This window comes from Falco punctatus (assembly GCF_963210335.1).
Source record: "Falco punctatus genome assembly, chromosome: 1".
Taxonomy (NCBI): Eukaryota; Metazoa; Chordata; class Aves; order Falconiformes; family Falconidae; genus Falco; species Falco punctatus.
This window is the reverse complement of record NC_137580.1, coordinates 66,292,514-66,307,635: the sequence shown is the minus strand read 5'-3', so window position 1 is coordinate 66,307,635 and position 15,122 is coordinate 66,292,514. Positions and strand designations below refer to the sequence as shown.

At 47.5% G+C, this 15,122-nt stretch overlaps 3 protein-coding genes across 4 annotated transcripts in view; all 3 read right to left on the bottom strand.

The window, feature by feature from the left end:
* SLC20A2 (solute carrier family 20 member 2) overlaps window positions 1-2,786 on the bottom strand; it is a 59,562-nt gene extending 56,776 nt beyond the window's left edge. The window contains exons 1-2 of one of the 2 annotated variants that reach the window (XM_080375684.1): window positions 2,161-2,786; window positions 1,500-1,573 (exon numbers count right to left, since the gene is read on the bottom strand). The gene's annotated coding sequence lies outside the window, so the exon portion shown is untranslated. The remainder of the gene's footprint in view (window positions 1-1,499; window positions 1,574-2,160) is intronic. The other variant, XM_080375683.1, reaches the window with a different exon arrangement.
* Window positions 2,787-2,930: 144 nt separating this feature from the next.
* On the bottom strand, window positions 2,931-5,396 carry SMIM19 (small integral membrane protein 19). The gene is made up of 3 exons (XM_080375767.1): window positions 5,172-5,396; window positions 4,905-5,029; window positions 2,931-3,817 (listed from the first exon to the last, which is right to left on the bottom strand). Exons 1-3 carry the CDS (start codon window positions 5,336-5,338, stop codon window positions 3,750-3,752), a joined length of 360 nt encoding a protein of 119 aa, XP_080231893.1. The 5' UTR covers window positions 5,339-5,396; the 3' UTR covers window positions 2,931-3,749.
* An 8,008-nt stretch (window positions 5,397-13,404) lies between these two features.
* Window positions 13,405-15,117, bottom strand: POMK (protein O-mannose kinase; the record flags this gene model as incomplete). Its single annotated transcript, XM_080388195.1, has 2 exons — window positions 13,405-14,297; window positions 14,830-15,117. 2 exons carry the CDS (start codon window positions 15,115-15,117, stop codon window positions 13,524-13,526), a joined length of 1,062 nt encoding a protein of 353 aa, XP_080244321.1. The 3' UTR covers window positions 13,405-13,523.
* Window positions 15,118-15,122: the final 5 nt, after the last annotated feature.

The following is a 15,122-nucleotide window of genomic DNA, read 5'->3' as shown; positions in this document are numbered from 1 at the left end:
TCTCAATGAATAATTTTGCACTGCGCTGAAGAAGCTTCCCTGCAAACTGCCCTCAGACGAAGGCACTGGGATCTTCTCCCTGCTTTCAGCGCTTCTACTGCTGTCAGCAGTAGAAGTGTACTGCAAAGGCTTCCCCTGCGGGTCTTCGTGATGGATGAGGCAGTTTTGGAAGGGAAGTTTGACAGAAAGTTTAGCAGCACCTGAGCATCACACTCCTGAAATTCGTAACTCTTATGGCTATAAGACACCACAGCAGCTGCTACAGGCTATGTTCTCATCTGTACTCAGCTGGCACATGCCAATTCGTACTATCCAGGCATGTAACACCGGACTGAAACTCAAAATCCTCATGGCACAGGGGAAGACATTTCCACTACAAGGCCCCCAGAGTTTACATCGTCTTCAGCTTTAAACAGTCACACTCATAGCTTAGAAATATTTAAGACCCTCTTGAGCCTTGCCACGGAATTCATAAAGCTCTGTCCAAAAAGCTTTGATCTTCTGTGCAGCGCTGAGTATAAAACCTAGCCAGCCACATATTAGTTATGAGGAGAGAGATGACTTTTCCACGATTTAACAGAAGATTATTGTTTTCACATAAGATTAGAGAGCCATGGTTGTAACTCCACCTGAAGACTGCATTTACAAAGATCTGACTGTTTAGCAGCTCCCACGGACACAACAGAGCAGCCAGACTCTAAAAGACATCCAGCTTACAGTTGAGAGGAACTTCTTAATGCTTTTTTTGTGGCACCTTATAGGTGCAAAGGTTTAACTGCTTTGAAAGCTTCCCCTCACATGCTTTTTGTGATCAGACACCACTAATTCTACATATCATAATAGCTTTTTAAACAGTATTGAGTAAACCAGAGAGATTTGCCTCTGTACAGCATTCTCAAAAATAAATGCAACTAAAGATAACTTTGGCACAATTCTTTTAAAGGTCATAAACAAGCTTTCTCCATCCAAGACATCTAATAATTCATCATGAACAAAGTTCCATGAGAGTTTGAGAATCCATTCCCGTGCACGCCTACAAGACCAACTACAACAAATGGACACAAAAAACCCCCAAACATCTATCGTCTCTGCCTTTGCTTTTAGGAATCAACTGTTTTATTACCAATTAAAGAAAGCACTTTTTCCCTATATGCAATATCATGAATTAATAGGTAAAAATCACTGCAGAAATCTGAGGTAAAATTAAAATAGCTGACTGCACCTTCCATCCCATCCCAAAGCATACTTGTACTGCAAAACTGAAATATAAAAACCCTAACAAAACATGGTATAGTTTTGCTGGGACAGAACTTCAATAGCTGCACTTGAATCAGGAAAGCAAACCACTACCTGCCCTTCGCTCGTGGCTCATGCAGCACTCTTCTAACACCCTAGCAAATCAAAAAGGTACAGGCCCTGGAAAATCTTTTGCTTTTGCTGTTTCTCATCAAAAATGCTTTATCTCAACAAGTAAGTTTGTAAGATACTTGTGCCACTACCTCAGGTCCACGAATACAAGCGGAGTTGCAAGCCACTCGAGATTTCTAAGCGCTTCATGGTGCTTCTAGCTCAGCTGAGAGGGAAATTGTAAAATTATTAGCTACAGACAGAATGACGTCTGGGTTTAGTAAACTGAAAAGATGGGGTTCGTTCTGACATGCTGCTTTATTGACACGTGTGGAGCCGCAGCGGATGGCTGTGGAGGACAGCAGCCCCGGCGGGCGTCACAGAGGATGCGCCATTAGAAAGGCTTCGCCCCCGCGCTGCCCGCGTCCCGTGCCCGCTCGGGGGGCAGGGCTGGCGGGAAGGGCGGCCGCGTCTCGGCACAGCCAGGGGCGCCGCGCCGGGACAGCGCTGCGGCGGCCGCGGGGCGCAGGCGGGCAGAGGACGCAGAAAGCCCTCCCGCGGGGGACGGCGGGGACAGCCCGCCCGGCCCGGCCCGGCAGCGCGCAGCCTGCCCGCGGGCCTCCAGCGGGGCCGCAGCCGGCGCCGGCCGCCCCCTCCCGGCCCCGCCCCCGCCCGCGCTTTCTCCTCAGGCGGCCCCTTCCCGCCTCACAACGGCCCCCGCGCGCCGCCCCCCTTCCCTCAGCGCGGACGGGGCGAGGGGAGCGGCGAGAACGGGGCGCCCCCGCGCGCGTGCCCCGCCACGGCCCCACTCACCGCCCGGCGGCTGTCCCCCGGCCTCCGAGCAGCAACGACGGCGACAGCGGCGGCAGCAGCAACCGGCGCGGCCCGGAGGCGGAAGCGGCGGCAGGAAGTGAGGTCGGCGCGGGGCAGGAAGGGCGCCGCTTCCGCGGAGCGGATAGGGCCGGGCGGGCAGCGGCGCCCCGGGGGCTCGGTCGGAGGCGGGTCTCTGGCCCGCCTAGGTACCGCTAAGTAACGGGGAGACGCCGCAGAGCCCGGAAGACCTCGGGGGAGGCAGTGGCCGGGCAGCGGCCCGGCGCTCCCGCGCGCTCCGAGGGCTCCCGGCTCCCTGCTCCCCGTCGCAGCGGGGGAGCGGCGCTGCCTCCCACCAGCCCTCGGCCCCGCCGCGTTGCCCTTCTCCTCTGTTACACGCGGGGAGCCGCCGGCAGGGGCCACCGGCTTCACCCGAACAAGCCCCTTTTCACGGGGGAAACCTGCTGAGCCGCCTTCTGCCGTGGTCCGTGCGGCCCCGGTCATGTTTTACTGTCCCTACAGACGCTAAGGTACAGATAATTTCAATCTAATAAACCAGATTTGGTGAACAAAGCCACATCTGCTCTTATCTGAATAGAGCTGCAGTGCTATTTACTCCAAGATTTAATGTATTTTAGCACAGAATTAGAAAAAAATCCCTCTTTCTGGCCACACGCTCCCAGCTCTCCGTGCTGTTTGTTGGCATTCTGTTGACCATTCTGCCCCCTCAAAGTCGTGTAACGTTAGGAATTACAGCATGATACATCTTCGAGTAGTTTTCATGATCAGGTGCTTTTATTAAGAAATTTCTGCAGTATTCTTTGAAATCACTGATTTTGTGATTTACCTAGAAAGAAAAAAGTAACTGGTGTGTGATGTCTCTTCTGGATAAGCCATCACCTTAGACAAGTTTTTATAGGCAATCCCACTCTTTAAAGCAATTTGACTAACCTAACCACCTTTGCTGTTAACATTAGAGTACTGGCCTTAAGCATCTTCTAGACCTGCAGTTCACTGCGTACTTCTTCGTTTCTCCAGGAAAGGTTCACAGTATTGCATACACAACCCCCATATAAACAGAGAGCAGAACCTTTCTGCACTACTGCCAGCCACAAGCCAAGCTCTCAAAGGTGTTCACCTTCACTAGGTAGTAAGGCCATAGTATCTTCATTCACATTTACCGAACGCATTTCGCAAATTCAACAATGCGTGATCAAGGAACAAAAGGGTTTCCGAGCAGATAGGTACTGCCTTGCTTTCTCCAGGGTGCTGTTACCAGAGAAGGTAGGAGCTTATTTCCAAGGTGCTAGCTGAGAAAGAAATAATTTAAAACTGCGCTTCTCTACCCTCAGAGGTTTCTCTGAGCACGTCTGTGCTGTGTTGGGTACTTTCACGCTGAATGTTTCAGCAGGCACTCTGTTTACTTCACGGGGCTCAGAGAAAAGCTACTGAGAACAAAGTTTTCAGGAGAGTCCTCTTCCTTTCCCCCTTGCCTTCAGCTATGTATCGATTAAGAGGCGTTGAAAATAGCTCCACACTGGCTGTTATCATCAGCACTGGAAACATATCCTGAGTTCCTACAATTGTGGGCTTCATTCCACTGAGAGTTGTACACTTTCAGTCTGTTTTGGTGGCTGCTGCTGCTGTTCATACTTCCTTGCTGAAAAAAAGAAACACCGATCAACACTGATTATACCGTTTATTATATATATGTGTGTGCACGTATACAGGTATACATATAACAATCAAGAAACAGACTTAAGGTTAGAGAATGTAATTTCACCACTTAGCCACACAAGGGGAAGTTTCAGTCACTGCATGGAACTAGCCCTGGAGCGTACAGCCTTGGAAAGGCTGAACAGCAGGGTCATAGCAAAATGTCAGTAAGTTAATGGCAGAGAACTATTATTCCATTTGGGTCCTTTCATTTAAAAAAAAAATATCAAAGACTATGGCTTCAGAAGTATTATTAGAGATGACCTGAACGACTCAGTCACACAACTGATCTCCACATCACTCATCTCCTCCACAACAAGCCACAAGCTAACAACTACACTGACTTCAAAATTAATCTGGTTAGCAAGGCAAAGGAAGATCAAAGAGTTGTATGCGGTGGAACAAACACCGACAATGAATGCCAGCAGGCATTCCTTGGTAGGAAGCACATACAGTTTTGTTCCTACAGAATGCAGTGGCCTGGTTTGAGAATCTTTATATTTAAAAGGTTTCATCTCATTAAGTATTTCTTCTAGGCCTGCATGTACGGCAGATGTGAAGCAAGTGCAGGTGTTTCTCTGAACTGGACCTCTGGAGTATCAGAGGCATGGAGATCCTGACCTTCAACATTAAGATAGGAGTGTTAACAGTTGTTGCCAAAGTAAAATTCTCATTTATTCTCAATTTATGAAGTTGAATTACTGGTGATTCCCCAGGCCTCTCAACTATTACAAATCCGTCCATATTTGGACAATATTCAGACATTCCCATGTATTTTTAACTTCAACACTGGATTCGTTTTGACAGCTCTAAGAGAATCACGCGGCTGTTCCCTCACTCCGCACCTCCTCACGCCTCAACCCTGCGACCCACGTTCCTGCAGAACGCCTGCTCCCTACATGGTGCTGCAGGACAGAGGCTCTGCCCTAGTGTCCCCACCGCACGAGAACGGGCAGGGCTCAAGGCCACCCCTGCAGGAACCGTCCTCGGTAACCCGCAGGCCCAGCGAGCCCCCTCGTTTCCCGACTCACCGATGGAATACATTTCCAGCTGCTGCCGCAGGCGGATCTTCTTCATACTGTCGTAGAAGTTCGGCTCGGGCGGCGTCTCGGCGGCTGGGGGTAGGGTGAAGATGCGCATGATCCTCCTCTTGTTCCTGCGAGGGGGCAAGGCGGTGAGAGGCCTGGCCCGGCACGGCACGGCACGGCTACACGTGGGGCCGGCGCGGCCGCTTCCCGGCGGGAGCCCTCGCCCCGCCCCCCGCGGCCTCCCCCCCAACCCCCGCGGCCTCCCCTCACCGCCGCGCGTAGACGAGGAGGGCGAGGCTGGCCAGCACCACCAGCAGGTAGACGTTGGTGGCCTCGTTCCACGCCTCATGCACTGAGTAGTCGATGGCGCTGCTGTCGCCCAGCGCCGCCGAGCCGCCGCCGCCCACCCCCCCGGCCGCCGCCGCCGCCGCCGCCATGGGGGAGAACGGCCGTTAGGGGCGGCCCCGTGGCGGCGGGCGGGCGGGCGGCGGGAAGTGACGTCAGGCGGGCCGTCGGGGCCGGGGTGAGGTGCCGCGCCTCGGCCTTTCTGCCGCCGGCACGGGGAGGCCCGGGGAGGGCGGTGAGTGGCCTCGGGCCGCAGCCCCCCTGCCCTGCCCGCAATCTGTTCCCCCTGTAGCTACGAGTCGCTGCGGGAGAAGACATAAGCGGGTGGCGACACGGGCACGGGGGGTGGCACAGCCTTCCAGCGCCAGAGGGGACGCCGGCGGGTGGGCAAGGGGGGTGAATGCAGCAGCTCGGAAAGCCTGGCAGCCGCGGGGTCAAAAGCACCTTCACCCGCCTGGGCTGGTGCTGGCTCTGCGGCCGTGGAATCGTGGGATGTAGCTTAGCAGCACGTGGTGTTGAGAGGAAAAGAGGTTCAGATGGTTACAAGCCTTCACTTTCCACACAGGGACTAAATTTGACAGTTCAGGTTGTCAAAATAGAAACAGCACTTCTTGAAAAAATACTGCCTTTTTTTTTTTTTTTTTTTTTCCCTAATGTGCCATAATGGGAGTTGCTGGATATTAGATGCTGGAGCAACATAGCTTGCGCCTATGCTCCATATGCTCCTGAGGCCAAAAAGCACAAATCTAGGATCATACTTTGGCAGAAAAGGTGGAGCAGAGCAAGTGTTTCAGTTTAGAAACTTGAAAAGTCTGAACTGCTAAATGACATGCAGATTAACTAGACGGCAGGTTTTCTAACACATATACACACTTTTATTGTACTGCCTGATGTGGCATGTTTGAGCTACGCACAGGTTAGGTGTGCTGTGCTTTATCCTCTCCTGCTTCCTTCAATCCACCTCTGGCCCTGATACCTCTTTTTACCACATCTTCCTTCAGATACTAGAACTATTACAATATAGACATTACAGATACAGTTCACCTCCCTTTGCTTTTACGCATATGTGGGGTATGTGCTTATGTTACAGTTATTTTTCTTCACCCTCTGTACGACAATACGGGAGAAAACCCAAGTGTTTTTAGTGCATGATTTATCTAACCTATGCCAAACATTCAGAGCGAGTCCTCCTGTGCCTGGGGAGTGCTCTGACCCCTTACTGAGTAGAGGGATTCTAAGCATCTCACTTGTATGGCACTCACTTCGCAAATGTCCAACTGGCCTGGGGAAACTATTCTTTGGAAAGCCCTCAGTGCAAGGATGTGCCAAGTCATTCTCCTTCCGTGCTATGGAACAGATTGATTTTAAGAAGCTTCAGATAAGGGCATAAAAGGATATGAGTGAAAAAGAAATTAAAATAAATAAAAAGCTAAGGCACTATTATCATGAGAAAAGTTCCTTGCCCCACATGGTGTGGGAAAGAAGAGTAGAACAGCAATTAGAGATAATTCTAGGTCATTAAATCAGGATGGCACCCATGCACAGAACTGTGGAAACCACTAAGAGGGGAAAAAAATAAGTCTATCACTTATGCAACATGACACAAGACAGTTAATTAAGCATGGTTTCACAGGGATTCTAAACAGTTTCTCATGAAGTTGAGGCTTTATGTTTGCTTTTTTAGTACATTAAACTTTTCTGCTAATAGGTCTGATAAGAAAGCATTACACGTCTGTGGAAGAAAAGTGGAAAGAATGAACGAACATAAGTAACTCGTCTGCTCTTTATATTTCAATACTACCTCTAGACTTCAGTTCAGATCAGGCTTCCTTGTGCAGGCTGTAGAGAAGATGTGTTTAAGCTCTGTCTAAAGCACTTTGTGTAATAACCCTGCAGCTTTGCTCTGGACAACCAAGGAAGGGGCTGGAATGCCCCAGGACTTTGCACCCAGCTTCCCATCTGGAGGAAACCAAGGCTTGTGTCCACAAAGCATGACTTCAGGTCTCTGGGGTGGGGGTGTTCTCTGCAGCCTCCAGCATGCAGGAACAGGCTGCCTCACTGCAGGTGCCCGATTTGTTTGATTTAATTAAATGCTCAATTTAAGGCTCGGATAATCCTCCCACCCCTAACGCAGAAGACAGAGATTGTCTTCCCCCACATGCCCCTCTGAATTTATCAAGTGTTAAGCAGTGGGTAGGACAAGGTTAGATTGAGGAACACAACATCTGGTGCTGCAGTGAGTGTGACAACCTTGCAAACCTGAGAAAAAGGGGTGATCTCCCATTTGCTGGCCTGTAGCAAGAAGAGTTATAGGGGTCTAGGCCTTCTGTGTGACTTCCTTGAGGAATCTGGTTTAAATACCAAAGTTGGTGTACCCCTAAGTCTAGGCTAGCTTCTGGTACGCTGTTGTTTGCTTTTATAGCTTGGGATTTTGTTTCAGTCATAGGCTCCTGAAACACCTTCAGAAACGGGAATGCAAGCTGCTGTAGAATTCGGTCGAAGCAAGGTCAGGCCTTGCAGTTGTCATTGTGCACAAGAAATGGTGTGACCTTTCTGTGTAGATTGTGTATTTATTTGTAGATGGGATGAGGTGGGATGGGGTGACCAACACTTGTGTATGCTGTTAAATACATGAGGACATCAGTTGTTTTCTATTTTCTTATACTAAACTGCTTGGGGGGAAAGGACTGCCATGTTGTGCTGTGCCTGTACAGCATCTGACCTCCAGGATCCTTGCTTGTGACCAAAGCATGTAGGCATCAAACAAATAATATATAATAATAATATATGGCATTGGCTTAAGCTAAACATAGCTAATGGAGACCCAAGCTTAGTGGCTAGATTTTCAACATTACACATTAACAAATAAGCCTGGGGAGTTTCAGCTATGGGTCAGACAACTCCACACGGGAACCAGATTTTGGGGAGAAAAACACATAACTCTGAGATTTAATTAAAAAAAAAACACTTAAAAAAAGTGGGAACTTTGTTCATTTCACAAAGAAATCTAGTGTGTGCTTAAAAAAAGCACCCACTTCAGTCCCATAGGTTTGTCAAAATAATTGCTGAAAAGGGTTTTCCAGCTCTGCAAGGAAAGAATTCACTTTCCAAAATTCCTTAGCACCCAGAAACTACTATAAATTTGACTGAAAGCTGCTGTATATTAATCAGATTTGAAAATCCAGTTACTTCATACCCAAAATGTGAATGCTGCAATCTAACAGTAAGATTGTTCTTTTGAAAATTACAGCCAAAGAATCTGTGTTTCTCTCTATATAAAGATATATTTTTAATGGATTTTGAGTTACCCAGAGCTAAACAGAATCAGAAATTGCTGAGACATAAATATCACTGTAATGTAAATATATTCACCATTTAGTCCTGATAAATACTGGATTATAGACATCAGAACACAGAGTGGCAATTATTGGAAATCATGTGGTCATCTCAAGTATACAGTATTTCAATTAAAATAAACCCACAGAATCCTTTTTCTTTTTTAAAAGTACCATCTACCATATAATTTATTTGGATGAACTTTACGAATATATGCATTATATCATGCTAGAAGAACTTGAGAACCACTTTTTTCTTGTTCCCAGGGTCTCTTGACTGTTGGTAAGACATTATATTCATAATGATAGAATTGGTTTACAGTTGCAGATTCTGCCAAATATCTCACAAATTGTATTTGGCAAACAGCACTGCCTCTCTTTCACAAAGATAATGATCTGAAGTTTTGTTTATGTGGCACCAAAGGAAAATAGTGGTTTAGAGCTTGTGATAGAATTTCAGAAAGTTTGTGTGGAATTCTAAACTTCTGATACACTTAATAGTTAAACACTCTCATTAAACACAGAGTAGCACAGACTTTAAAAGTGTCCTTGAGAAAAGAAAAAAAAAACAACCCAACCCACAACCCTGTTCAATTAAATAGGTTGTGTCTATTTTATTTCTGCAGGATTTACCCAGACCTACATAGCAGCTGGTGTCGATATGCATGCAATGCTTCTTACATCTGCTGGTGTTGAACATATAGATGAGTTGTCATAAAGGCTGCTCACCTGTACAGGATTTAGCATTGCATGAGCGCTTTTAGGATGCATTCCGAAACCCACAGCACACAAAGGGAAACACGCTACATCAGGCTTGAGCCACCTAGAAGCCTACAGCCAGCAGGCAGTTTGGAAAGTAAACCAACATAACCTTGACAGTGCTATTGTTTGGATGACTCCGAGGAAAACAAGGAGCAGTGGGTTTGAACTGAATGTGGGACTCAGCTCTGAGAGAGGGTGTTTCTGTTCTGTGTCCTGTAGTACAGACCTAACTGGTAAGGGCTAAACTTTATTGGGAAATCCACTGGGAAATTGTTTTGGCAACAGCATCTGACCAAGGGTAGAGCATACCATACCAGTAGTGTGGTCCAGGTGCCCTGACACAGTTGGCACCTGCAGCCAGACTGTCAGCAGGCCCAGCTGGCATGTCCCAGGTCTCCCTCCGCTGCTGGCACAGCAGTGTCCCAGGGGGTTTAGTCTGGGAAGCAGGTGCTATTTCTTGAGTCTGGGAGACGGTCTTTGCTTTGGTTCTTTGGGTTGGGTGTGGAGAGCAGGATGTGCTATGGGACTGCTGCAGGGATGGCAGAGGAGGCATTGCCCAAAACAGAAGGGCAAGGTGGTGCAGATCACTGACCTCAGCAAAAGGAAGATCCTGTCCCTGGGCAAGGGGCCAGACCCAAGGCCTTTGTCTTGGTGATGGCAGCAAACAAAAGCCCTGGGACCACTGGGACCATATCTGCCTTGACAGTGACCACCTAGGGTGGTTTGGGGAACCTCCTCTGAATTTTTGTGAAGGAGAAGATCACCAGTAGCAGCCCTTCTCCTTGTGTGGCCTGCATCTTTGTGCAGCTTCATTGGCTGGACTTTTGGGATGGAGGAACAGGGGTACAATAGGAAACATGGCAATAACCATCCCAGAAGCAGCATCTTTTGTGAGAAAGAACAGGGAATATGAGGCTTTTGATTTGAGGTTGAGATGAGACTCAGCAGCTGCTGTTGAGGTTAGGCAGACCTGTGGCAGTGCTTTTGGTGTGGAGGTCATGTCCACTGATCTAGAGCTGGCTGGAGAGTGAATGAGGAGAGAGGGGCATGCAGACTTCCAGCTGTGAACAGGCCTCTTCTTGCTGCTCATCAATCCTTTGATGTTTTCCGCCAGACATGTAAGAGCTGCTTGTACTTAGGCAGCAAAGCCGCTGAATGTTTATTCAGGGCTGTCATTGGTGGTAAAACTGGAATGCCCAGCAGAGAGAACTGGAAAGAGGGGAGGCAGCTGCATAGTAGGGCTGTCCTGCTTCTTCACTCTCTGTGAGGCCTTGCCTCTTCCCTTTATGGGAAAAGAAGCTGGAAATGTAAGAAGGATGGGATTCATGCAATCTTGAGATTGTGGAAGGGGTTAGTGGGGAACAGAAAGATGGAGAGGGTGCATACTCTCCTTTTACTGAAAGACTGGAAGGAGGTGACGCTCAAACTTGGTTGAGGTTGCGCCAGGTTAACATTAAAAGGGACAGTAAAGTACACACATAGGACGAGCAAGTTAAAGGAGAGTTAGCCCCTGCAACTGGCATGTGTGGCTCTTCTGACAGCCCTTACATCTGTCAGTTTTGTTACCACAGACTTGCTAATGCAAACACAATGAGATCTTTTAGGGGTTTATGGAAGTTTGCTAGCAAAATACTGGCTCCAAGGCCAGAACCTGGCTATGTTTGGGCATGAGAGACTGCAACTGCTAACTAATGCTAAAGTGACCTTCATGCTGCCATCTAGTGTTTTCTCATAGACAGAGACATCATCTCAAAAAAGAAACTTGGAAGCTCCGTAATGCTGTATTCAGAACAAATGTAATTTATTCCTGCTGAAATCAATGCTGGACAACACACAAGCTAAAGGAGAGGGAATGGGGAAGAGACATGCAGAGGACCCAGTGCTTAGGGTGAATGTTTAGGAATACACCTGTTCTTAAAAAAATGTGTAACACCAGGTACAGAGAGACATCTCCATGGCAAGACTGAACCAGAATTTGTCCTCATTTGTTTTTCACTCTGTGAAATTAATATGGCTGTTTGCAAGGTGCAGCAATACACAACCGAGCAAGAATCCAAGCAGAAGCTTGTCTTAACAGAGACCAGCATAAAAAGCTTGGTAGGTTCTTCTTGTCTGTCCTTGCTACTCTCATAAAAAACACATGGTATGTTTACTTCACAGCCATTGGATACTGATTTTTCTTTCAAGTATACATGATGGCTACCAAGAGGTAACAAGTTGTTGAGTTGTTGCTGGGGGCACATGCAAAAGATTTGACACTTGGCCCTTCAAAGCTTGATCCCTGGTTCTGAGGAGCTGTAAGAGGATGCTTTTCTAAGTTGCACATCGTGGATTCATGCTGGAACTGCAGAACTCTAATCCTAATAATAAAAACTCAATAGTTCATGGGCTGGATGATGCAATTACAACAGATAGAGCATTCTTCCCCAGGCTTCTTTAAGGTGTTTTGTGTCAAAGTCCAAAACAAACATGAAGCATCCAAAATGACTGTTCTCTGTTGGAGGCCCTGAATTCTGAGCTTCGCTTCCTGACAACCTGAGCAGGAAAGCTGCTAGGGAGGGCTGCACAAGTGAAAAATGGCAAATATTAGCTAGTTTAAGAAAAGAGACTGACTAGAGCGAAAGCAAAGCCATAATGAGAAGCCTTTAAAGGGCTCCTGCTGACATTGTATGAAATCAGGTATGAATGTAGTAATTTCCAGGAAAGATTTCCCATTTGTAATAAAATCTGGGAGCAGCTTTTGAACATTTTGTACACAAACTGACTGCATATTCTCAGTGCAGTCACAACACAGCTTGTTTAGGTGAAGAGGAATATCAGTACAGCAAAGAACAGAACCAGACACTTGAGCAGAAAGGACAATGTAAGTCTCTGCTTACAAATCACTTATCAAGTCAAAACATGAAAGCTGTCTCAGGCCTTTAGGTCTTCAAAGACCTAGTCCACAGAACAAAGTCCTCAGGTGTGTAATGGTAGGGCCCATGTCTCATTCAGACTATTCCTGTTTTTTCAGCAAGAGAACAAATACATCTCAGTCCCACCAAAAAGAGCCAACTGCTGGATTAAGGCATCATTACTCCTCCTCTCCAGCTGTTGGTACCAGGCTGCAACACCCATGTAGGTACCAAAAGGTTTCTCCTAAACACACTGAACAAAAAAACAACCTTTATGCTTAGTGGGCTTTGAATTCAGACTCAACAGAGTTGCATGTTCTGAATATAGGAATGTTATTTTCCAAAGCTAATGTTTAATGCTTATTGCTGTGGAAGGAAGCCACATTCTCTTTCAGTTCCTTGTTCTCCCTGGTTCCATCGAGTCACGATTGCATGGACAAGTGAATGAAAAAAAGATGCACTTCAGCTCTTTTCCAAAGCACTCAGGATTTCTGTGGAATAAAAAAGAGCAATAGACTTCTGTTTTACAGCTTCATCTCTGAAGAGCCCATCTGAGAATACCACAGAGCAAAGGCTTGAAAACCAAGGGCACATGTCTGTAAGCAGTCTCTTCAGAAACTGCATCATCTGCTTGCTTAAAAAGTGGCCACGTGCTTGCAGGTGTGGGATACAGGGCCCACAGACCGATGGCCACACAGCTCCAAAAACAACCTGCTCCCCATCCAGCAGGGAGAGACTGCTGTTGGGGCTCTGGCATCGGGGGTTCACCAGAATCTGAAGTGAACTAGAGTACTCCTTTCTGAGCGACCACTGCTTTTACTCCATGGGGAAGTGGGCAAGGGCTTTGTGGGTAAGATGTGGGCCAAAGCCACAGGAATCAGCACAAAGCTTGTGGGGGGCATGCCATGTTCTCTGCTCTTGAATCCTCTTCAATCAGTTTAAGTGGACCAATATTTTTCTTTAACTATTTTCCTGTAATTTTTTAAAAGACTTTTTGTGTAAATGTTGCAAAAGAAAATTTATTGTTTCTTAAGGAACAAATTTTCCCCCTGCACCCACACAACTTAATTTCTTTCCCTCCTCCTCTTCCAATGATAGATTAAACATGTAAATGGGAAACTTGCACAGCTCTGGCACTGGGTAGATTTATTTCTTTTTCTAAATCAAAACGTACAACTTCACTTGTTCTTTTCTTCTCAGTTTTGGGGACAATGATTCTGTCCTTCAGGCAAGCTAAATAAATAGGAAGGACATTAACTTCAGTATGTTCTTTGTCTCATGATTCACTACAACATTTCCCTAGTACTAGGCATGGCTGCCTCCCGAATAAGCAGAGTTAAAACCTTCCTGTAGGTGTCTAAGACCTCTTGGGCAGAAGGCCTTTCGGCTGGGTCCTGCTTCTTACATGCTGCATGGATGTCAAACAAATGCAGTCGCACAATGTCACTTCCTTCAACATGGCCCAAGAAAAAATTTGAGACATCTGGGATTTTCCAGATGTCTGTTTTCTCATCATACGGAGGCATGAGGTCATCCTTGAATGGCACTTCTTCTCCATAGGGCCAATGCTGTTCAGGAGCTACAAACTCGCCCCGGAGCTCCCGATGACCACACTTCACCAGCTTGCCAGCACTCCTGTTCACAACAGGCAAAGCATCCAAATCATTCACCAGGATGTGAAAGTCACTTGTTAGGAGATACTGAGAGAGGACCTTGTCCAGGTCATTTGAGTCACACATCACTAAGGTGCCCAGAGGGCTGCTGTGCAGGTACTGAATGACACTCACGTAGTCTATAGCAAGCATCAACCTGCGATGCCAGGTGTTCATGCCCTTGTACTTGGGGATGTGGAGAGTTTCATTCAGGCCCCTCAGGGAGCCTAGAGGATGGTACTCAGTGAGGATTGTGAACTGCTGCTCACAGTAGCCAAGCAGCCGGACAACGTGCTTGCTTTGAAGTGCTTTCAGCATCTTCAGTCCATGGAGAAAGTCCTCCTTCAGGTCTGAGTTGGTGAGCTCTGAAAGGACCACTTTGTTTTCCTTCCACTCAGAAAGGAAGACCTGTGAACACACAAGAGACATGTAAGACACGTGGAGAGCCTTCTCACACCAACCACTGCCAGCTGCCGCTGACTTTCGAGTCACTGCTTAGTCACAACTGCAAACTACAGTCACCAGAGACGGTCAAGCCTTCAGGTAGGGCCATGTACCTGCCACAGCAAGCCCTTACCAATGGTATAATCACATCAAAATTTCCAAAGTTTTCTCTGGAATGGGCAATGCGGTTGAATTAAATTATTTCATACCACCCAACCAGCCAGTCTTACTCTACCGTGACTGTGCCATGCTCCACAAGCGCTTCACCACTCTCTGTGATTTTGCTTTTATAGCTGGATGTCATTTGGTGTCCGGAAGGTGCTCAGGTCACGCTCTCCTACCTGTGCTGTGCACCTTGTCAGTAGCCATATGCCCAGGATGCCTACAGTAATTAGCTGCTGCAAGGATAATTATAACAGTGGTATGGGCATTAATTAGCCAGCAAACAGTGAAAGCTCGTTATCCACAGCAGAGAAGAAAGGAAAACCAAACTCACCTTTTTCACAGCACCTTCACCAACACACCTGAGTTTCCTGACTTCCCTATTGATGGCTTCGCAGGAGAGCCACGGGGAACAGTTCTTCACCGTTCCCAGCCTGAAGTACCCAGATGGGCAGAGGCCGGGGTCTGTTTCGCTGCGTCCCGAAGAGCCGTCGAACGTGCTGAGGTACAGGTAGAGCAGGGCATTGAGCAGCAGGATGGCCGCAAACAGTAATGCCAACGAGACTGGCGACACCTCCCTGGGAGGAAACTCCCTTCGAGAGAAGCGCGGCTTCTTCTCCATGGCTG